Source organism: Triturus cristatus, chromosome 6 (genome assembly GCF_964204655.1).
Source record: "Triturus cristatus chromosome 6, aTriCri1.1, whole genome shotgun sequence".
NCBI classification, from domain to species: Eukaryota; Metazoa; Chordata; class Amphibia; order Caudata; family Salamandridae; genus Triturus; species Triturus cristatus.
This window is the reverse complement of record NC_140589.1, coordinates 1,331,727,015-1,331,751,292: the sequence shown is the minus strand read 5'-3', so window position 1 is coordinate 1,331,751,292 and position 24,278 is coordinate 1,331,727,015. Positions and strand designations below refer to the sequence as shown.

At 48.5% G+C, this 24,278-nt stretch overlaps 1 protein-coding gene across 1 annotated transcript in view; it reads right to left on the bottom strand.

Annotated features, from left to right (window-relative positions):
- The window catches only part of SCCPDH (saccharopine dehydrogenase (putative)), a 168,697-nt gene that overhangs the window by 49,646 nt on the left and 94,773 nt on the right, over nucleotides 1–24,278 (bottom strand). Inside the window, exon 11 of the mRNA XM_085612341.1 lies at nucleotides 5,640–5,721. Within this exon, the coding sequence (XP_085468467.1) occupies nucleotides 5,640–5,721 (82 nt within the window). The remainder of the gene's footprint in view (nucleotides 1–5,639; nucleotides 5,722–24,278) is intronic.

Sequence of the window (24,278 nt, the reverse complement as noted above, 5' to 3'; positions counted from 1 at the left end):
AAATTCTAATTTGTAATTTTCATTCAGAATATATTATTTCTTTGTTAACAGACAGATTTCAAATAAGAGTCCTTCAGGACACGATCAAATGTTTTAGCTACGGCAACGGAGACCGAAAATGGCCTAGATACAATTAGAGAGTGACCTTACAGCCAGGCTAGACATTACAATTTCATTTTAAACACTCAGATGTGTCTCTGATTTGTGGTAACTCTTATGTTTTCAGCTTTGTATGTTGATATTACAAATTTACTCCCATGACGGCTGCTTACCACTACTGTTGAGCCGTCTAACTTCTTCGAACAATTCGTATAACTCTAAGATCATAAGTCTTAGCTATACTCTTTTGGATACACTATTGTTTTCCATCACATCGGTGGTCCCCCGGTCAATCTTTCTTCACGTTCACTTTTCTGCTTGTCTTATGCACTAAATGGATTGGAACACATCACAATATGTCTTTTCTTCTTTACGAGATTTTCGGTATTGGGTTTACCTTTATTTACTCTGTGTCACATTTATTTCCATTTTCTACACTAGTTGTTACATTTCTGCACCCTTCTTCATGGTTTCAGACCTTCTTTTCTTGCTATATCCCGCCTATACACTGTCCTATGTGGATAGGATGTATTATACATTGTAGGGATATAATAAATGTTTATACGTGTTTTTACTATGGTTTCCACAGCCTTGAGTAAGTCACGGTGGTGACGAAACGCTTATTGGCTGTTTCATGTTCTTTGCAACAAGGACTGGATTACTATCTCCATCATTTTAGAGATTTTTTCACTATATTATCCAGACTAAAGAGTCCGAGTCCTTGCAACTTCTTGTATTAATTTTGGTACTTTGATATTTATCAAATAAACTAATGAATGTCTTGATAAATGCACTTCCCGTATTTCCTGTGTCAAGAGGATTTCTTCTTTTTCTTTTTTTGCTAGGTTGGACAGATTTATGTCATCAATATAATCTGAAATGTTGTGGGTGCCAGGGTTTCTTTTGTTGTAAGCTATTTCACTGTTACTTGTATTTCCTACACCTTAGGTAGTGGGGTGTTCCTTACCATGAGTGGCACCAAGCCTACTCTTTCATGCTAGGTTACTATTTTAACTTACTCTGTAGCTTGTATATACTTTAATTTTGAGGTGCGACCCTTGTATCCACCACTACCTATTCCTGTTTCGTTTCGCTTGAATGCAGTGGAAAAGCAAGTAAGGGACCCACCTCTGGGCATATCTTTCCAACTTCCAGCAAACAAAGCAAACACAAGGAGATGATGGATGGAGCGCTGAACTTTTCAGACACTGACCCCCAGTCACAGATCTGGATTGAATTCATCATTCTTTAGTTCACTTCGCCACCCCAGTACAGTCCCAGCCATATGCAAATCAGTCTGTACCCTGTTCATCATGGGAACAGTCCAGCCCGAACTGCCAAGCCCGGTCTTCCCTGGACTGGAAACAAGAAACCTGGGACCTTTTTCGAAGTAACACCGCCCATCAGGCAGGCTAGCTTGAAACCAGTGGCAAAGTGAGCAAGGACCCACGTCTGAGAATTCCCTGCCAACTTAGGGTGATCAAAGCAAACACAAGGAGATTATCAGAGCACTGAAACTTTTGAGGCACTCAATCCCATTCACAGATCAGGGTGGAATCCATCTTTGTTCTTTAGCTCACTTCGCCACCCTAGTTCAGACCCTATTAAAGTATATCAGATTACTTCCACATTTATAAGCAGGGACTCAGAGCTTCAAGTACTCACAAAGAGAGTTTTTTTTTACCAATACCTAGAAAACTATTTCCATATACAAATATATTAATAATTTTGGATACAATAAGCGCTCTACTAATGGGCAAGGTTACACATAGGGCAGACAGCACAGGATGAAACACTAAGTATACATATTACTAATATTAAACTTCTACAGAAGCAACTATTGAAGGTTCTTGAATGTGAAGATTAGGTGTGCTGACAAAAGATAGAACTCAAGTTCAAAGAATGGACCTTAACTGAGCAGCAAGGAGGTAAGCAGAAAGAATGCGTTCCTTACCTTTTGTAACGCTCTTTCTGGTGGATACTATAACCGCAGATTCCTCACCTTCAGAATATCACCAAACAGACTGGATCTGGAAGCTTCCACAGCAGTGCTCCTGCACACCGCTGGATGACAGCGTGCAGCCCTGCTTGAATTTGTTCTACATTGGAAGTGTCAGAGCAGAGCCGTATATAAATGCCACCCCTAAGTGGACGTGCACCGCTAATGGTAAATTAAAGCAGGTTGGAGGGTGTTTTCCAAAGGGGGGGTGGGGCTGAGAAGAAACAGTGGTTCTGCTGACCAGTACATTGTCTGCCTGATCCCTGGACATAAAAGGGCTGAGAAAACTGCAGTAGCATGTGGGGCCTGGCGTTGCCAGTACTCCAAACCTCTGGAGTAGCCATGGTAGGGTTGAAACTGACAAGGAAACTATCTGACAAGTGTTGAAAGCCCCAAAGATAGCGCTATGGCCCTGCTTTTCTAGAAGAACTTTAAGGAATCATTTTTCGGACAAAAAGATGGGATCCATCGAAAAGCATATAAATAAGGGATGCCTGCACACCATCAAAAAAGCTTGTGGATCTCATCCATACGTCATGACGGAGCACCACACTAGTGTAGACTGTTCACTGACAAACAATAAGTAGTGTACAGCCCAGTCCAAATTATGGATTTGGATGCATCTTTACTGCCTTGAATAGACTGAACCAGGGAGACCCCAAATATTTCTGGAACCACTAACAAGATCTAATGACCATGCCCTAGCGGACATAAGTATGTATCGTCCCAGTGGGCAACTAGTGTCGCTCGACCTTAAAAGCAGTCTGGTTGAAAAAAAATGTGTTTTTCAAAAGCCTCAAATAGTAGGAAATGAATTGGGATTTACTTTGCTGGTGGGAGACTGGATGACCAGAGTCTCTGTAGTAAGGTGTTGAGGCAAAAACCTGGGTTATCTGGCACAGGTCTGCTGTGTCTGACTACCTGCATGTTCACCGGTGGGCAAGAGCAATGCTAAGGCCAGGTGCCCATCTATGCACAGCTTAGGGCTTTGTTGAATGGCGGCAAGTCTTAGAGGAAACTTGCCTAGCCTGTGCAACTTCAGTAATTAGTTTTGACCTCCAGAGATGGAAATTTTAGATCCAGAACCACAGCAGCAAGCTAATCACTATAGCAAAGTAAGATCGGTCTTCCTTTGGTGGCCCATGGGGGACACCAACAAAGTATCAAGGGAAGTATCAAGCCCAGTAGCCTCCTATAAGTCCATATAAAAATTGTCATAAAATGGGGGAAAATCATCCTCATCGCAGTTGTCATCTCCTAATGGTGTCAAACTGAAAAGCTAGCAGAGCAACAGAGGGTGAGACACACTATTTACAACAATGAATTCAAACATACAAAATACAAAATCAAGATCCAAAAATCTACAGTCATTTACATGATTTAGGCACTATTAAATATGGGAAAAACAGTTGTCACAAAAAAGATTACAAAAAATAATATACAATCCATTTGACCAATTTCATAAATTAGAAGATGGAGGAGCAATCTTACACAGAAACAAAAAGATTTCATATTATGCTATTTATATCCATTTTTTATTCATTGTACATTGTTCCTTAATTAGTACCCTTGTTGGTACTGCCAATGTATTATACAATACATTGGCATTTGAAAAATGCACTTAATATATACTGTGAGGTATGTGCCATTTATATGTATAAAATTATAAGTACCAACAAGGGTCCTAATTAAGGAACAATGTACAACAAATTAAAAATGGATATAAATAGCATAATATGAAATCTTTTTCTTTCTGTGCAAGAGTGCTCCTCCATCTTCTAATTTATGAAATTGGTCAAATGGATTGTATATCATTTTTTGTAATCTTTTTTGTGATAACTGTTTTTCCCATATTTAATAGTGCCTAAATCATGTCAATGACTGTAGATTTTTAGATCTTGATTTTGTATTTTATATATTTAAATTCATTGTTGTAAATAGTGTCTTTTATGTACTTTTGTAGCCCTGAAGAAGTCCGATTGTGGACGAAACGCATTGGCGGTTGCAAAAAAACGCTTTTAAAAAATTGAGAAAAATGAATAAAGGATGAAATCAAAAAGCACAAGATGACATCGATCTTTCTTTGGGAAAACAGCTTTATCAATAATTATTTTCTGTGCATTATACATGCTTGATATTTAGAAGTGTGCAGGGCTGTCTGTTTGCTGTATGGTATTGGGGAGACCGAGTGGGTTGTCTTTGATCTCTCCATATTGGGACCTAGGGGATTGGGTCTCAAGCCTTTTTGCACCTTTCTCTGTCTATAAAAATAGGGACGTCAAGACTGGTGCGGGTTTTTATGCTTTGATCCCCAACCTTGTATGAGCAACAGAGGGTGACCCTGTGATAGAGGCAGTGATTTGTTTGAATATGACCTATGTGGACTGGGTGCAACATAATGAAGGGCCATGACCTTGGTGGATGTAGAGACAAGTTCAGACATTGGTACTGGCAAAGGGTTCCCCCTCCGGTGCCGGTGGTGTAAGGACCGAAGGAACCAGTGCAGGCTGTGGAGCCAGAGTGGAAGTTGACATAGGAGTCGGCAGAGAACAGGAGATGGGTTTAAGAGGCACAAATGGCATAGAGAACGGATTTGCAGAAGATAATCCAGCTGGGGCCTAAATGCATTCAAGAGGGAACAGAAGGACGAAAAAGGTGCAACATGGCCTCCCTAAAGGCTTCCATTTGCTGTAGTATCACTGATGACCTGGTAAGTTGGGTGTATCGGGAACAATTGTGGAATCGGCTCCACAGAGCGGGAGCGAAGCAGAGTGCTCTTGAAACATCTTTGATGATAGAGAGTGGCAAGATGAGGATCAATGGGCCTTCTTGTGTTTCTGCTTTGATTTGGAATTCAAACTACAAGACTACCTCACTCGCAAAGAGGACCTGTTACGGGAAAAGGTCTATCACCACAACTTTGACCAGCAGCGAGGTTTACTCTGCTTTGTCCGATGCTCAGAGACATACAGCTTAGCTTCCTGGTACTTTGGGTTCAAGAGGGTACATTCTTCACACAACATGGAGTTGTGCCCTGAGCACAAACACCAAAGGCACACCTTAAGTGGGTAAGTCACCGGTTTTTGTTTCTGCTAAGTGCAGCATGGTTTGAACCCTGTAGTTTTAGCTGGGGACTTCATTATTTTGCAAACTGGATTTGAATTTTTTCAAGAAAAGTTCATCAATCCAACGAAAAGAGGGAGAGATGCTCCGGTGCCCCATTTGAAGACCAAGACAGACAGGAAATCATGTGAGAGCACTGGGATGAAGCATATGCAACTTGGCTCTTTCACTACTGGGGCAGAACAAAGTTGATGTGAAGGCATGCGGCGCCACCGACCAGCAGGCCGGAACACTGTTCTGAAAGCTTCCAGATCCAGACTGACTCCTGGGGATATTGTAAGGATGAGAAATCTGCAGTCAGAAGTATCCATCAGAAACAAAAATGGTAAGAATGTGGGGGACAATTTTGCAAAACCATGGCCATGTGATGCTGTCAAAGGAAAGACTTAAGAATAAAAATAAAATTGGAATAACTCACCTCTGAGGAAGAGAGCTGGCTTCTTTTAGAAGAGTCACTGCAGCCTGAACCATTGCTATCGGTGTGGTAACATATCCAGCCTCTGCAGGTGGAAAAGGACCACATTAACATAAAATGAAACTGGCGTATAAAGGCTTGTGTGCAAAGTCATTAATTTCAACTCAAGAAAAAGATTTACCTACAGCTTTTAAAGATGGATTTCAGTTATTTGGATACAGTCTTTGTTGAAAGATACAAAAATTAAAATCTTTCCCACATTTCAGATGGAACTTTGGTGCATACTGTAAATGATAAGGAGATACACATACCAATAGCACACCAGCCCAGTATGTAAAAATGCACTTACCTAAAACAGTAGGAATGAAGTATGGGTGTCCTTCCCAGATAATTATTTTGTTGTTTTCACAGTTCGATTGCTATCCTGGATTTGAATGGATGTTCCCCTTTCAGAATCTGCTGATTTCTTTAGATCAGTGAGGAAGGGGGCAGGAGGAAGAAGGTAAATAACCATACCCTGTCCCTTTCGTTAACAATTTGCTTGAACTCTTGGTTTTAATTACTGGGGACTAAGCAGTATTTTGGAGCATTAGCTGTCCCTGCCATTCTGAAAAAGAAATGTGTTGCAATCTACTTGGCATCAGAGTATTTAAGCTTTTTGCACTTGTTTTTGGTAAGTTGTGCAAGTGATGGAGTTCCTCAGTGCTACTTGGAATATTTTAGTCTTTTCCACACAGTGATGAAGGAACGCGTTACTTACCTGTAACTGCGGTTATCCAGTATTGGTATCTTTCATAGATTCACATGCCTGAATCATTCCCCGTCGTCGGGAATGGGAGTCACCGGTAAATAACAAAGTAATGTCCAGAAGACATAAGACAGCCATAGGCCTCAGAGGCCTTAGCTTAGTAAGCTATCCACGTCCTTATGTAAAAAGGACCAAATTTTGGCCAGAGCCAATCAGCTAACACCACCCTCTAGAACCTTCCTGGTAGGAGCTCTAGTCCCTCAGATTTTCGTGAGCACAGTGCTAAGCAGCTGTATACTGAGAGATCCGAGAGAGCCCTTCCAGGGGAGGCGGGTGGGTTGCATGTGAATCTATGAAAGATACCAATACTGGATAACCGCAGTTACAGGTAAGTAACGCGTTCCTTATCCAGTATTAGGGTATCTTTCATAGATTCACAGTAGCAAGCAGTGAAAAAAAAAAGCACATTTCGAAAGATATGGATAACATACAGGTATTACATAACCACATCTATCTGAGATAAACAACAGTGCTACTGTAAAGCAATGAATAAGTAATGCATACATTATAGTGCGAAATGTGCATAAACTCAGGATGGTGGGATGAAAGAAAGGGCTCACCTCTATTTAAAAAGATGACGTAGTACCGCTTGGCCCACTGACGCATCCTTCATGATCTCCGCATCCAGGCAGTAATGCTTGGTGAAGGTATGCGGCGTCTTCCATGTGGCCGCTCTACAAATGTCCACAATGGGCACCCCAGCAAAAAGAGCCATGGAAGTAGACATGGCCCTTGTGGAGTGGGCACGGACCGTTGTTCTCAACGGACGTCCTGCCTGTTGGTGACAGAAAGAAATGGCCGAAGAAATCCAGCGGGAAATGCTCTGTTTTGTGAGCGGAAGCCCTCTTCGAGGTCTGCTGTAGGCTATGAATAGCTGATTTGATTTACGAAAAGATTTCGTTCTCTCAATGTAAAATTTCAAGCAACGTTGAATGTCTAGTGAATGTAGAGTTCGTTCCGCCACGGTTTGTGGATTTGGGAAGAATGATTGTAAAACAATAGGTTCGTTGAGGTGGAAGTGAGATGGAACCTTGGGAATGAAAGCTGGATTTGTGCGGAGAAGGACTCTATCCTTTTTGAATTGCAGGAATGGGTCCTGGATAGAGAATGCTTGGAGCTCTCCCACTCGTCTTGCCGAGGTAAGAGCTAGTAGAAGTGCCACCTTCCAGGAAACAAATTTAAGGTCAGCTCTGTGGATGGGCTCAAACGGGTGCTTCATTAGTTGAGCTAGAACTATGTTAAGGTGCCAGGCCGGTGGAACAGGCTTTACTGGAGGGAATGTGCGAAACAGTCCTTTCATGAATTGCTTTATGAGTCTATGAGACCATAAAGAGGGGCCGGAAGAAGATCTTCTGAAACGTGAGATTGCAGCTAGGTGAACTTTAATGGAGGCATGAGCAAGACCAGATTCTGCCAGATGTAAAAGGTAGGGTAAGACTTGTCCTGGGGTGGAAGAGAAAGGATGCAACTTATTCGTCTTACACCAGATACAGAATCTTTTCCACTTGAGTGAGTAGGTCTTGTTGGTACTATCTGCTCGAGCCCGAGCTAGAATTCGTCTGCAGTCTGGAGGAATGTCTAGGCCCCGAAACTCTCTGAACTCAGGAGCCAAGCTGATAACCTGAGAGAGGCTAGATCCGGATGTTGAATCTGCTGATCGCTGAGCGTCAGAAGAGATGGAAACGTTTTCAGCCTGAGAGAGGAGGTGAAGTTCCGAGAACCAGTGTTGGCGTGGCCAAGCTGGGGCTATCAATATCAAAGTGCAAGGTTCCGCCTTCATCTTCCGTAGTACCCTGGGGATCAGGGGAAATGGCGGAAAGGCGTATGCAAAGACGTTGCACCATGCTATCGAAAAGGCATTCCCCAGGGATCCTGGTTGGGGATACCAGCTTGCAAAGTATTGGCATTTGGCGTTGCGTTGGGTGGCGAATAGGTCCAGCTGAGGTGTGCCCCATTGGGCGAAGATATTGTTGAGGACCTGCTGATCCAGTTCCCATTCGTGGCACGCTGCCTGCCTCCTGCTTAGATAATCTGCCAACACATTGTGGGTGCCTGGAACATAATCTGCTCGGAGAGAGATGTTGTGGCGGAGCAGCCAGTTCCAGATTTTCTGCGATTCGCGCGAAAGTGTCAGTGAACGAGTCCCTCCCTGCTTGTTCAGGTAGTGCATTGTCGTGGTGTTGTCTGTCCGGACAAGCACTACTGAGTTCTTTATCCTCGGGAGGAAAGCCACTAGAGCTAGGTAGATTGCTCGGAGCTCTAAAAGGTTGATATGAAGCATTTTCTCCGAAAGGGACCACTTTCCGCTTATCTGTAGCTCCTGAAGGAAAGCTCCCCAGCCTTCCAAGGAGGCGTCCGTGGTGATTATATGAGGAGTAGCAGGAAGCAAGAAAGGCAAGCCTTGCGAAAGGTTCTTGGGGCGAACCCACCATTGCAGAGCCTGTTTGATCGCCGGGGTTACTTGGATGACGTCGTCGAAAGACCCTGTACACTGGATCCACTGGTTCGACAGAGCCTCTTGTAGGGGTCGCATCCGTAAGCGGCAATGTGGGATTAATAGAATGCAGGAGGACATCATCCCGAGGAGGGATTTGAAGAGGCGCACCGAGAGTGTCTTTCTTGTCATTACCTGGAGTGCCAGAGATTGAAGTTTGTCCTGGCGTTCCTGTGACGGGAATGCTTTCCTGTGGATGGTGTCTAGTGTGGCTCCCAAAAATTGCATGCATTGGGATGGTTGCAGGACAGATTAGTCGTGGTTGAGAGTGAGCCCCAGTGACTCGAAGAGTGTCAGACAAGCGTTGGAAGATCTTATCACGCCTTCTTGTGATGGGGACTTGATAAGCCAGTCGTCTAAATACGGGAAGACTTGGTGGTGGAAACGGCGTAGGTACGCCGCCACTGGTGCTAGGCATTTGGTGAAAATGCGTGGCGCCGATTTGAGCCCAAATGGCAGAACCCGAAACTGGTAATGCCTGCCCGCCACCATGAAACGCAGGAACTTCTTGTGGTTGCGGTGTATTGGGACATGAAAATAGGCGTCCTGAAGGTCCACCGACACCATGTAGTCGTTTGCGTTGAGTAAATGCAAAACCTCCTGTATGGTAATCATTCGAAACGACTGTTTTTTCAGAAATTTGTTGAGATTTCTGAGGTCCAATATGGGTCTCCATTTTTTCTCTTTCTTTCGGATGAGAAAGAAATGGGAGTAGAACCCTCTCCCTCGTTGGCTTAGGGGAACTTTCTCTATAGCTCCCTTTAGAAGCATAATCTTTATTTCTTGGAGTAATGGGCGTAGGTTTTTGTGAGCCCTTTGGCGGGGAGGAGTTTGAGGAGGAATTTGTATGAATTCCAGGGAATGGCCGAATTGTATTAATTGGAGGACCCATCGGTCCGTAGTTATCGTTTGCCAATTTTTGAGAAAATGGGAGATTTTTCCGCCAATCTTGTAGGGTGGAGACAAGTTTGAGACCGGCTGCATCTGGAAGTCATTGCCGCCGCGCGGCACCCTTTTGTCTTCCTCCTCTGTTACGAAAGGAAGTTTTGTGGTAAGACGACTGTTGTCGCTGCTGAGATTGTGGACGGTACTGCTGGGAAGAGGAGAAAGAGGAACGCTGTTGAAAGTCTCCTCTGGAGGAAGTCTGACCTCTTCCTCTGGACCCACGAAAGGAAGGGTTCCGAGATTGCAGAGACCCCAGGGCTCTGGCAGTATCTGTATCTTTTTTGATACCTTGCAATGCCTCGTCAATAAGAGAACCGAATAGAAGCTGGCCATCATAAGGCATGTCCAGGACTTTTGTCTGGACCTCCGGCCTGAAAGAAGTTGCCTTGAGCCAACCCTGGCGCCGGAGAACAGCCGCACCAGCCAGCTGTCTAAAACCTGTGGAAGCAATATCCATTGCACAGTCTATCAGTTCCGTGGCAGATCGTTCACCCTCCAACAGAATCTTCCTTGCCTCTTCTTTTAAGTCAGAAGGCAAATCCGCTAGATATGGGGCAATGTCCGCCCACATTTGTCGGTTGTACCGTCCCAATAGTGCAGTAGCGTTGGAGGCACGCACTGTCAAGGCTGACATAGAGGAGAAACGTTTCCCTATGTTATCCATACGTCGCCCTTCTTTATCTGGCGGAGCTGTCAACAGCGCAGCTGGGTTGTTTGCCCTCCTCTGCGCAGCCTGAGTGATAACCGAGTCCGTTATTAAGAGCTGAAGGTCTGTGACCAAGGCTGCCGGTAGACACACCATGGAAGGTGGAGGCGGCATGTATTCTTGATGAGGAACCTCCTCATAGTCCTGGGGATTGTCTTCGTAATCCGAGACATCCTGGTACTTTACATGGAGCTGTGATGGACTAGTCGCCGCAGGAAAGAGACTAGCGTCGTCCGAATCCTCCTCTTCAAAGAGGCGAGTGGGAGGCAAGGTTGAGACCTTACTGGGCGAAGTGAGGGCCGGAGTTAATGCACGCTTGGTTATTTGTACATGCACAAATGTACCCTGGTCGTCCGTGTCCATACCCCTCAAGGGGCTCGATGGTATAGCTGTAACCGACGTTACAGGTATCAATGCCGTCGACGAGATCGTCGTCGGGGTCGTCGTCAACGACGAGGATGATGAAGACGGTCTCCTCGTCGACGATGACGTCGATCTTCGTCGTCGGTGTCTTCGTCGACGATGTTGTCGTCGACGATGATGATGAAGCTCTCGTCGACGGTGTCGTCGTCGACCCTCCCGTCGACAGCTTACTCGACGACGACTTTTTTATGGCTAATGTCGACGGAATTGTCTTGCCTGCCGTCGACGATTGAGTTGTCGTCGTCGAGGACATGGAATGGGATGTCATCGTCGATAGAGTCGTCGTCGACGATGTAACTGAAATCGCTGTCGAAGGAGATTTTCTCGTCGACGCTACTGTCGACATTGTTGTCGTCGACGAGGTGGCAATAGGCTTTTTGAAGGTGTGGGGCATCACCTTAGGAGACGAGCTCCCTGGAACAGGCGAATCCTGGACCTCTGAAGACTTTTTCTGCGTCTTCTTTTGAGGTGGCTGCGACGAAGGGCCCGGCGATGCCACCCTTGGTCTTTTAGATGAGGAGTGAGACGCAACTGAGGAACTCTCACTCTCCTCAGAGGACACCACATCCTCCTTGTCCTTTAGCCTTTGCAGCCAGATTAAAAGGCGCCCCTCTCGGTCTTTCAAGGTCTTAGAAGAGAAAGTCCGACATACCTTGCAGTCCTTAGAACTGTGACTGGGATAGAGGCAATACAAGCAGTCCTTGTGTTGGTCGTCGATATGTAGCCTCTTCTTTCCGCAAGAGGCGCAGGGCCTGAATAAACCCTTCTTAGCTGTATCAGCCATGCTGAAAATCCAGAAAGTTGAGAAGAAATACTGTCAAATCCAAAGAAATGAGCAGAGCTCAGTGGAGACTCCCTTAGCACGACGTGCGGTAGAAAATCTGAGGGACTAGAGCTCCTACCAGGAAGGTTCTAGAGGGTGGTGTTAGCTGATTGGCTCTGGCCAAAATTTGGTCCTTTTTACATAAGGACGTGGATAGCTTACTAAGCTAAGGCCTCTGAGGCCTATGGCTGTCTTATGTCTTCTGGACATTACTTTGTTATTTACCGGTGACTCCCATTCCAGACGACGGGGAATGATTCAGGCATGTGAATCTATGAAAGATACCCTAATACTGGATAAGGAATAGTTTGTTACCTGTAACTTAACCTCCAGTTCTCTCGTACGGGAATTTCCATTATATTCATACTCCATTATAGTCATAAGCACTGATTAGTTCCGCCTACGTGCCCGGGAGCACTTTTTCACAATATATCTTCTGAAGTGTAAATGTTCACCTTTTTTCAGGAAGGCCTACAGATTCACTTAAAGAAAAAGAGTATGCAGCCTATAGGAATAGGCGACAATGGCCCAATTCTTCAGCTTGACGGAGTATGTTAATATACTTATTTCTTCGGGCGATTGCGCCCAAGATAGATTTGCAGGTGTCCTCTAAGTGAATAAGCCAATCCACCATTAGAGGTTTCGCCAATATTGTATTCAAAATTTTGTGATTTTAAAATACCCTTTATCCTTGGGTTGGAGAACAAGATTTTAGGATGAACAAGCCAGATAGTGGAAATCAGTACTTTGCTGGGAATTAAGTTATGTTACCATGTTTGAGGTGTAGGGTATGTCCACAATTATATGTGGGACTTAAAATATTTCTTAAATCCCCGCTGTTTCATGGTCTCTGTACAATACTCAGATCTTTGTTGTAACCCCTGAGAATTTCTAAAAGCAGTTAGATTACTTCAATTACAAACCCTTTCCTGGGCATGGAGGAAAATTTGGCAGCGAAGGAGGGGGTGCAAAAAAGGTAGTAAACTAGTACCAATATATTGAACTCATTAGCTGAGTAAAGTAAGCAAATTGCTAAAAATTCATCCCTCAATCTACTCCCTTGAGTTGGGGGAAAATGAGGTTTTTGGGTTTTTAAAATAATCACACCCCTTCTCACTTCACCAAACTAATTTCTATAAATGTGGTAAATCTTAGTAAACATGGAGTTTTTTTTTCCTTTTGTAATATGCTCGGGAATGCAGCAAGATGATTTAACATTGCATTCATGTATTTGGATGACAAGAATAACCCCTGATTGACATTTATTAGGACCCAGCACAAATCTCCCTGGTACATGCTTCTAGCCACCCAGTGGCTAACGGATGTATGTGACTTCATTGAAAAACAATTTAGTGGAATACCATTACTGAGAAGCCATTTCACCTAAAGCACAAGTTACTACTTGTGTAACGCGTCGACGCAAATAAAAGCATAATCTATGGGAAGTCCTGGTCATGAAAATGGTGTAAAGATTTAGTACATTAAGGCCTAGTCTTCATATTTAGCCCAATCGATATGCTCTTTGAATGACAAATGCTGCTGTCATAATAATTTCTCTCTCTGTATAACAAACACTGTTTTTAATATAAAATGTTATTTTGTATCATGTTTTAACTGTATTGTACTTCATGTAATATTGTACTTTTAATTGATAAAAATTGTTACACATAGGTTGTGAAACAAAAAAACTTTTTTCTAATGTCATTACATTTGTATACAATGTGTTTTAAATAAAATAGTCTTTTTGTGATACAATTTGGGACTTAAGTGGATATTACTAGAATTAAGCTAGAGTACTCCGTTGAGGATAGAATTACTATATGATTGAATAAGATGATGGGATTATTGTATGTTTTTTTAAATATACCTTAGGGACAGCTGACTTTATAAGAATATATCTGTAAGAGACATTAGTTTTTTTTTTTTTTTTTAAATTCTTTTTACTTGCATTTCCAACAGCATAACAAATACAAGTCTCTGCAGTATGAATTAGATATTTTAGTGACAACACAGTCCCCCACCAATACAACAATAGAAATAGGAGGTCTAGGTGCCAACCTGTTATTGCACGGTAAGTCTTGCACAACCCCCCCCCATCCCCGCCCCCCCCCCCACCCCGTAACCCACTCTCATCACACAGGATGACTTCAACACCCCACGATCCCTCCGGCTCCTGTCTCGCCCCGGCTATTATCGGTGTATATTACTGCTTTACAATGCCTGAATCGTAGTTTGAGCTAACCATTGCGTGAATGGTTCCCATACGTCCTTTGGCCTTGAGCGCATTGGTAAGAGCTCCCAATATAAAGAAAGTTGTGTCTGGCAGTAGACCACGCTTTTGATCCAGTCCCTAATAGTAGGTGATGTAGGTGCTCCCCAGTGTATCGCAACCTGTCTTTTTGCAAGCACAATCAGTGTGGCCGGCAGTTTACGGTGTTTAGGCTTGACCATGTGTAAGATCCCCAGTAATGTAGTCTGCGGAGTGCATGGGATCAGTAGGCCAGTGATTGCACACACCAGCTCCATTGCCCTAGTCCAGAAGGTGGCCAACTTGGGACATTCCCACGCCATATGTAAGAATGTGGCGCCGGGCGCACTACAACGCCAGCAATTGTCTGTGTCCCTCAAGCCCATGCGATGGAGCCGGCTCGGAGTACGATATACCCTATGTATGTATTTAAAATGTATCAGCCGGAGTCTATAGTTAGGGGAAAGGGCCTCAAGTAGTTTACAGCACATATCCCAATGATCGTCAGTTAGTTCGGTGCCTAGTTCCGTACTCCACAGATGTCGCGCCGCTGGGACCACTATCGGGTGATTACTCTGCATGCTTCCGTATAATCGGGATACTAGTTTACGCCCGGATTCCACCCGGAGCACGTTTTCAAGGGCCAGCAGATCTGGTGGCGGCGCCGGAAAAGTAGGAAACAGCTTTTGACATGTGTGGCGAAGCTGATAATAGAGCAGTGTGTCGAGTATCATCGGAGTTTCCGTACCACACATCTGTTCCGGCGTGATGAAGGTATCGTCCGGGAAGAGGTCCCCCCAGTATTAAGGCCGTGTGTCGTTGCTCGTTCCCCGGTTTTCATGTTTTGCAGTGGAGGCCACATGGGATTTCCGCACAGGGGTATCGATTTGGTATAGAGAAGGTCCAACTTGGCCCGTCGACGCGGCCCGTCCCAGGCCCACTTAAGTGCGTGTACAGTGTCAATGTCCTTGCATCGTCTCTTGTGTGGTGTGTACAGGGCCATGTTTAGCGGAAGCGGGGCCACCCTATCTATCTCTATCGCTACATGTGGCTGAAATGGTGTGGGGTGTACCCAGTATTGCTAATACTGCGCTTGTGCGCAGTAGGCATATAGCGTGAAGTCCGGTGCCGCCATTCCGCCCTGTCGTTGGGGGAGAGTAAGGGTCTCCCAGGCCACCCTCGGCTGCCCTCCGCCCCACGCCAGTTCTATCATCTGCGAGCACACTTGTTTCAGAAAATGTGCGGTCAGGGGCAGCGGGATGTTGGCAAATAGATACAGTAGTTTGGGCAATATGACCATTTTGGCCACAGCTATTCGCCCAGCTAGAGAAAGGGGCAAATGCTTCCATCGGCTCACCTTTTCCTCGACCCATCCCAGCGCTCGCCCATAGTTCTCGGTCCACAATTCCTGCATGTCAGTGCTAAACCATATCCCCAGGTAGCGCACCGGTCCGTTCGCCCACACCAACGGGCAGTCCGGAGTAAAGCGGCGTGTCCCAGTTGTCAGGGGCAAAATGACCGATTTCTCCCAATTGATAGTTACCCCCGATAGTATGCCATAGTGTATCAACTCTCTCGTCATGGGTAAGAGATTTTCATGTGGATCAACAATGTACAGTGTGATGTCATCAGCGTACATAGAGATGGTTAGTGCCCGGGACGAGAACCCGATACCCCTGGCTGTGTGGTGCTGTCTGATCCGTGCTGCCAGTGGCTCGGTGGCGATCGCAAAGAGCAGGGGTGACAGGGGGCAACCCTGCCGTGTGCCTCTGCCAATGGCAAAGGGCTCAGAGATAAGCCCATTTACCCGTACTCTGGCAGATATTGCAGTGTAGAGTAACCTAATATAGCGAATAAAGGACTCACTTATCCCCATTCGCTGCAGTAGCGGAAACAGGAATCCCCATTCCAGGGAATCGAACGCTTTCGTGGCGTCCAGTAGCACCGCAGCGGCTTTTACGTGCGGGGCCAAATAGTGCAGTACCCCAAAGAGGGTTCGGAGGTTGTGAGACGTGGAGCGGCCCGGCACGAATTCCGACTGATCCGGGCGTATTATGAGTGGCAGTGTTGGCTGCAACTGCGTGGCGAGCATTTTGGCGAATATTTTCGCATCTGTGTTGATTAGGGACAGTGGCCTATAGGAGTCGCATTTCTGGGCATTCTTGTCTGGCTTTAAAAGAGTAATGACGATTGCCTCTCTCATTGACGCCGGGAGTAATCCCGCATCCACTGCCTCCGCGTAGACGGCCAACAGCCTGGGGGCTAGGAGGTCAGCATATTCCTTATAGAATTGCGCCGGTAGGCCATCTGGTCCTGGCGCTTTTCCGGCTTTTAGGGACCCTATTGCTTGCTTAACATCGTCTACCGTAAAGGGGAGATCGAAATATCCTTTTTGGTGCGCATCAAACCAGATTAGTTGTACCGTGTCCAGGTAATCGGACAATTCTTCCGATGTAGGAGCTCCCTGAGATCTGTAGAAGTCTTTATAGAATGTCCGAAACGTTCCTAAGATTTCCGGGGGGGTGTGTGCAAGGCTGCCATGTGTAGTTTCGACTGAGGAAATATAAGAGGAATTTCTTTGTGATCGTAACAAATTGGCAAGTGTTCTGCCCGGGCGGTCCCCTTCACCATAACGGCGGGCCACCGCGTGCTTATGCAAAAATGTAAGCTCCCTATCCGCCTCAGTTTGATATTCCGTAAGCTTGGTACGTGTCTCCGCTAGCGTGTCTGCCGAAGGGTCAGAACAATATTGCACCCCCAGGGTGTGTAGGCGTTCCTCCAGCCCTTGGAGCGTGTTCCTGATATCCTTCAATACTCAGGCTTGCCCCGCAATACAGTGGCCCCTGATAATCACCTTGAATGCGTCCCACAAGGTGCCCAGCGAGGGCACTGAGTCAGTGTTAATTTTGAAATAGTCGAGGATGCGCTGGTGTATGTCTTCACGGAACACCTGATCCAACAAGGCCTGCGCCGGCATTCTCCATGTGAAGGGTGGAATGTACGGTTTGGGGACCTGTAGCACTAGCTCTACCGGGGAGTGGTCTGAGAGGGTGCGCGCCCTATGATTAACCCCAGACACCCAGGTATGCACATTTGGGGTCAATAGCCAAAAGTCGAGTCTGGACCAGGCTCCTCTGTGCGGTGTGAAACAGGTGCCCTCCCTCACCGCGGGGTGCAATATCCGCCAAGAGTCCAGTAAGTTATATTCCTCCATCAGGCCCCGAAGGAGACTCGCCGTTTGTGGGTGGTGTGTGCGAGCAGCCCCCTCCCTGTCTAATTCCAGTGAAAGCACGGCATTGAAGTCTCCGCCCCATATGTATGCCCCCTCTGCCAGTGTCTGTGCTTTGAGCCAAACATGCCGGAAAAAACCTGGGTCGTCCGTGTTAGGTCCATAAGTGTTGATAATTATTACCGGTGTGTGAAATAATCGCCCCAACAGTAATATATACCGCCCCTCGGGGTCGATGTGAACCTTCAATGTTTTCCACGGTAGGCCCTTACGAATCAATATGGCCACTCCACGGGAATAGCTGGAGCATCCAGAGGCGTGGACCTCACCCAATCTGGCATGTCTGAGACGCTCCCCAGCCCTCCCAACAGGTGGGTCTCCTGTAAGAGGCATATGTCAATGTGGTGTCTGGTCAAGTGTGCGCGAGTCAGCCGGATCTTGCGGTGATTATTTAAACCGCGAATGTTCCAGGTCAGGCAGCGCAGCGCGGACAGAGGGATGTCTGGACATGTGTCCTACGCGGCTGTATGTCTACCTTTAGATCAGCAGGTGGGGCATGTGGTGGGAGCCATATTACACCATGGCCCACCCCAAGCATTAACTTAGAGACGATCGGAAACAGTGATGTCCTATCAATCAGTTGTGTGAAAGAAGACTGCAGTACATTAACACAAAACAACAAAAAACTTACCCCCCCTCCTCCCACTCCAACCCCCCAATCAGGTTGAGATCCATCACCCCCCCCCCCGAACAAAATGAACAACAACCCTCCTTAAGCAATATCTTGGGAATCATCCCTTCGGGGGCGTGGGGTCACCGGCACCCTCCCCTGTCTTAAAGTGACAGGGTGGCCGAACATTTCCTGCCTTCTGTATTCGCAATATGCCTAATTGCAGCAGGACATACCCTATGCCTTGCCCAGCACGGTATTGGTACTCAGCCACAAGTCAAAAATAGTCTCTGCCCCGTGTCTAACTTCCTCCATTGGCCCATCATTGTGCCCCCTACCCGCCCCAAGCCCCAAGACAGTATCAAGAAAGAGACGGTGTATACTTAACAACAAGGCCTTAGGGCTTCTTTTGGCGTCGCAGACAATCATAGCCCCCAGATAAGTATAATGTTTTACTCATCGTCACTCAGCTGGCTTGCCGGGGAGGTCCCTCGGCCGTCACGCGTCTCCCGTTGTGACCGCTCTGTTTGTCGTGCAAATTTCAGCGCCTTTTTCGCCACTGTGAATATCAGCGGCTTCCCCTTAACCTGGATCTTCAGTTTGGCAGGATATAACATGGCGTACTTGGTCCCCTTGCAGTTTGCACAGCTTGCGTAAAGTCAGGGTATAAGGAGATAGCCATGTTTTGGAAGGTTAGTTCGCCTTTTTCCCCCGGGAGAGCCTCAGTATTGTGTCCCTGTCCCTATAATTGAGGACTCGGGCAAGTATCGGGCGCGGCGGCGCACCCGGTACTGGGCGCGGGCCCAGTGTACGGTGTGCGCGCTCGACCAAAAACATGGCCGACAGGTCCGCACCAAACAGGTCACGGAACACGCCCTCTACGAACTGCTCCATAGTTCCAATATTTGTGGATTCTGCAATTCCAGTAATACGTATGTTATTCCTGCGTGAGCGGGCTTCCAAATCTTCGTTACGTCCACGTATTACTTCCAGGAGCTTATCCATGCGCAACAGTTTTTCCCGGGTGTCACTGTGGCCCTCCTCACACTCAGCAATTCGCGCCTCCGCCGCCGTCAGTCGCTCCTCATGTTGGTCGACTTTGAGTAAGATGCCGTCTATGCTCATAGCCATGGAATCCAGTTTGTTATCGATTTCCTTGAGGTAGCCTTTTAGGTCACGAAACATACTCTTTATGTCGTCCTCTTGCGTGGGGTCCATCTGTGTTTCGGGGACCACCGTCTGGGACGTCATCTCCACCTCTATGTTCCGGGCACTGCGTCGCTCGAAATGCAGCTTCGGATGCTTGGCATCCGGCTTCCCCATTACACTTTGGGGGTCCCGGTGGGGGCTCCGGGGGGGGGGGGGGGGCTCTGATGAGTCGACTTAATATCTGGCCCGCGTTTAGGCCCGCAGGTCTTGCAGGTCCCTGAGCCTCTTCCGCTTTGGGCCGCTACTGCAGCCCCTGCTGTGAGAACGGTCCGCTCAGAGATGGTCAGGCTCACCGGGTCCCCAGCGCGCCCTGTCTGCTGGCGTGTATTTGCTCCGCCTAACTAGGCATGTACGCATTGGTCCTGCGGCAACTGGGCACTCTCCACGGTCACGTCTCTCCGACCCGCCGTTGCAGACCGCCTCGCCTCTACCTCCTTACTCAGTCCGTCACTCCCCAGGAGGTCTATAGTCGTTAATGTGCAACCAGGCGCCACATACACTTGGGAATGATCCGGCTCCCACCTCGGGGGCTCAGCATACACTGCTCCCCGTGCTGGTCGGAGAGTCAGCTAGATCAGCAGGCCAGGGCGTTTCCCCGCTTTCCAGGCCTCGACTGCCCGCAATGCTTTTTGCCACTTTTCTCCTCCGCCGATGTGTTTTGGCCAGTTCTCAGCCTGCCAGGGGTCCCGCCGCACTACTCCGGCAGCTCGCGCCGGCCCAGTCCCGCCCCTGCTACGTCCGCCAGATCTTCGGCCCTCGACCGGGGACTTGCATTGTTTGTGCGGCCGCCCAGCGCGACGTACGCAGGCCGCCGATGCGACGAGGGCCACAGTTTCAGAACGCTGCCGCCGACTGCGGTCGCGAAAACTGTCGCCGGGTCCTTAGCAATCAGGCAGTTCCCGCCGCATTTCTGCCACATGGGAAGTGAGGCAGCAGACGGATGGGTGCACGGATTGTGAGTTCGACGGCAGAGCCCCGTTACACGGGGGCCATCTTGCGGCTCGGCCACGCCCCCGTAAGAGACATTAGTTAGTGATAGATTCCTTACCTTAGAATATCCCCAGGCGTCAGACTGGATCCGGAAAGTTTTTCGTCAGCAGTACCCCTACGTGTCGGTAGTTGGCGTTGTGCGGCTCTGCGTCCGTCGCTGGCGTCGTATGGGCCGAGATGACGTCACGGAGACTACTTAGGCTCCACCCATGCACGGTGACGTCAGTTCTGTACAAGACTTTCCGCGCCAGGAACGCAGAGCCATGCAAGAAACTGACCACTGGTGCTATGAAACTAGGGCCCTGAAAGGGATAACCTTAACCCTAGAATAAGTTCGCAGAACAGGGAGGATGGGTGGGGCGGTAATGGATCTATCACTAACTAATGTCTCTTACAGATATATTGTTACACAAGTAGTAACTTGTGCATCTGAAAGAGACACGTTAGTGATAGATTCCTTACCTTAGAATAGATACCCCAGCAATACCAACCCTGGTGGTGGGTCTGCGAACAGGATTATACCAGAAAGTCATGGAGAACAGAACGGCCAAAGAAGCCGTCTCTCCGGACTGGACTGTCAAGGCAGTGATGCTTGGTAAACGTGTGCAGCGAGGCCCACGTAGCTGTCTGACAAATGTCCTGCAAGGGAACGACGCGTCCTAAGGCAGTAGTGGTTGCCATTACCCTGTAGAACGGGCATGCAGCCCCACAGGAGGCTCCTTCTTGGCCAACGAGTAACATGCTTTGATGCACAGAACGACCCACCGAGGGATGGTCCGTTTGTGCACGGCCCGACCTTTTTTGGCGCCCACGTAGCCAACAAAGAGCTGGTCATCCACCCGGAACTGTTGTGTACACTTCAGATATAACGAGAGCGCACATTTTGGGTCCAGACGGTGGAGCCTCTCTTCCTCTTTTGAAGGATGCGGAGGCGGAAAGAAGGTGGGTAAAGTGATTGGCATGAACGAAGGACGAGTCCTTAAAACCACCTTGTCCTTGTGAACAGAAAGAAAAGGAGGTTTAGCAGAAAGAGCCTGAAGCTCACTCACTTTTCTGGCGGTGATAGCTACCAGGAAAGCAGTCTTGAGAGTGAGAAGACGTAAGGGACAGTTATGAAGGGCTCAAAGGGAGCGCACATCAGATAAGTCAAGACAAGATTTAAGTCCCTTTGAGGCATTATGAAAGGCACGGGAGGAAACGTGTGAATAATGCCTATGAGGAAGCGATTAACAACCGGGGGCTTAAAAAGAGAAGGCTGATCTGGAAGCCGTAGAAAGGCGGAGATGGCCGAAAGGTAACCTTTGATAGTGCCCAGAGCAGAGCCCTGCTGGGCCAAAGAGAGAAAGAACAGAAAGACCTGGGAAAGAGGGGCAGAAAGGGGATCCACAGCCTTTGCTGTGCACCATGCCACAAATGTGTTCCACCTGCAGGCGTATACCGTTTTAATGGAGGGACGCCTGGCTGCCAGAATGACATCACAGACTTCGGGAGGAAGGTTGAAAACTGTCAACTGTCGCCGCTCAATCTACACACATGGAGGTGGAGGCTGGACAGGTTCGGGTGGAGGAACATCCCCTGCTGCTGCGACAGAAGATCCTTGCGAAGAGGCAGTCGGATCGGGGGATCGATCGCCATGCTGAGTAGCTCGGGATACCAGTATCTTCGTGCCCAATCCGGAGCCACAAGGATGACTTGGGCCCGGTCGCGCCGAATCTTCTTCAGCACTCTGGGCAGAAGTGGTATAGGCGGAAAGGCTTATAACAGACTGCAGCTGCACTCGCGACGAAAAGCATCGCAGAGCGAGCGCCTCCTTGGAAATTCCAACGTGCAGAACTGATGACATTGCGCATTCTCTGCGGTGGCGAATAGATCTAACCAAGGCTCTCCCCACTGCAGAAAGAGACCTTGCGCCACGTCAGAGTTCAGACGCCATTCGTGATCCATCATGCACCGGTGGCTGAGTTTGTCCGCCTTGGCGTTCAGAGAACCTGCCAGGTGTTGAACCACCAAGGTAATGCCTTGATGTTCCAGCCATGTCCAGAGGCGCAGAGCCTCCTGACATAGGGTCTACGACCCCACCCCGCCCTGTTTGTTGCAATACCACATGGCGGTGGTGTTGTCCGTGAACACCTGCACCACACTTCCCCGGACAGAGGGAAGGAATGCCTTCAGTGCAAGTCGGATCGCCCGAAGCTCCAAAAGATTGATATGGAGCCAGGACTCCACCGGAGACCAGAGAACTCTGATCTCTGCCTCTTCCAAGTTGCCACCCCATCCCAGGAGGGACGCATCCGTCACCACTGTGTGCTCCGGTTGGGGAAGGGAGAGGGATCTGCCATTGACCCAATCGCGATTTGTGAGCCACTACTGCAACTGCCGTGCAGTGCCCTCCGAGATCTGGACGTGATCGGACAGGTTGCCCTGATGCTGTGCCCACTGAGACTTCAGGTCCCACTGCAGAGCCCGCATATGCCATCTGGCATGTTGCACTAGCAGGATGCAGGAGGCCATCAGGCCCAGGAGCCGGAGGGTTAGCCGGACTGAAACCCGGGATGGAGGCTGCAAGATCGGAATCAAAGCCTGAATATCCCAGACTCGCTGCTTGGGAGGATAAACCTGAAACCGCGTAGAATCCAGAACCGCTCCGATGAAGGGGAGCTTCTGAGAGGGACTCAGGTGCGACTTCGGCACGTTGATGGAGAACCCCAGCAAATGCAGGAGGTCGGCCGTAGTCTGGAGGTAGGAGACGACCTTCAACAACCAGTCGTCGAGACAGGAGGAAGACTGAGACCCCTGATCTGCGCAGATGAGCTGCGACCACCGCCATCACTTTCGTGAACACCCGAGGGGCACTGGTAAGGCCGAAGGGGAGCACGGCAAACTGAAAATGCTACTGGCCTACCGTGAAGCGCAGGTAACGCCGGTGGGCCGGCAGGACGGGAATATGAAAATATGCGTCCAGCAAGTCCAGCGCTACCATCCAGTCTCCAGGGTCGAGGGCAGCCAAGACCTGAGCCAAAGTCAACATCTTGAACTTCTCCTTCCGGAGGAAGCGATTGACGTTCCTAAGGTCCAAGATGGGGTGCAGGCCCCCTTTCTCCTTCTTGGGGACCAGAAAGTAGTGGGAATAACAACCACGTCCTACTTCTGGCCCAGGAACGTGCTCGATAGCCCCCTTGGTCAAGAGGGCCATGACTTCCTGTTGGAGAAGAGCAAAGTGATCCCTCGACATGTGGTGGAACGTAGGTGGCATGGCCGGGGGGGCAGACTCAAATGGGAGAGAGTAGCCCCCTTCGGACGATTTGCAGCACCCACCTGTCCGAAGTGACGGAACGCCAGTGGGGAGGTGAGGTTGAATCCTGCCACACACCGGCTTGGGGTGCACCCCAAAGCTCAGACTAGGAAGGTGGTGGACTGACCCACACGCTGGCCCCCTGTGCCGCCACGGCGGCCACCATGCTCGTGCGAAGGATGATTCTGCGCAGGCTTCTGGCTGAACAGGAACGAAAGGCAGACGTGGCCGGGCACGTGGTGGAGAGACCCAAGGACTTGGCCGTAGCCTGAGAGTCCTTAAAACTCTCCAGCACACTGTCTGCCTTATCGCCAAACAGGCGAATACCATCAAAAGGCATGTCCATGAGGGAACTCTGAACATCCCCTGAAAACCCCGTGGACCGCAGCCAGGCGTGGCGACTCAGGGCCACTGTCGCCATATCCAAAGAGTCCGCGGTGTCCAGCCCACACCGGATGGCGAACTTTGCGGCGTCTTTCCCCTCTGCTACAGCTTGGGAAAGTACAGACCGAACCTCCTCCGGACACTGGGGCAGTGTCTGCGCCACCGTGTCCCACACAGCGTGAGAGTAGCGGCATAAGAGGCATGCGGTGTTGACTGACCGCTGCCCCACGCTGGCAGAGGAAAACAACTTCTTGCCAAACTGCTCCAGCTTCTTTGATTCCTTATCTGGCGGGGGCGGTAGGGAATGCGTTTTGGGAAGTGGAGGCCTGGATGACCAGGCTCTCCGGGGTTGGATGGTTTGTTAAAAAGCCAGGGTCACCGGGTGCCGGGCGATGCCTACCAGGCCACGTTCTTATCCACA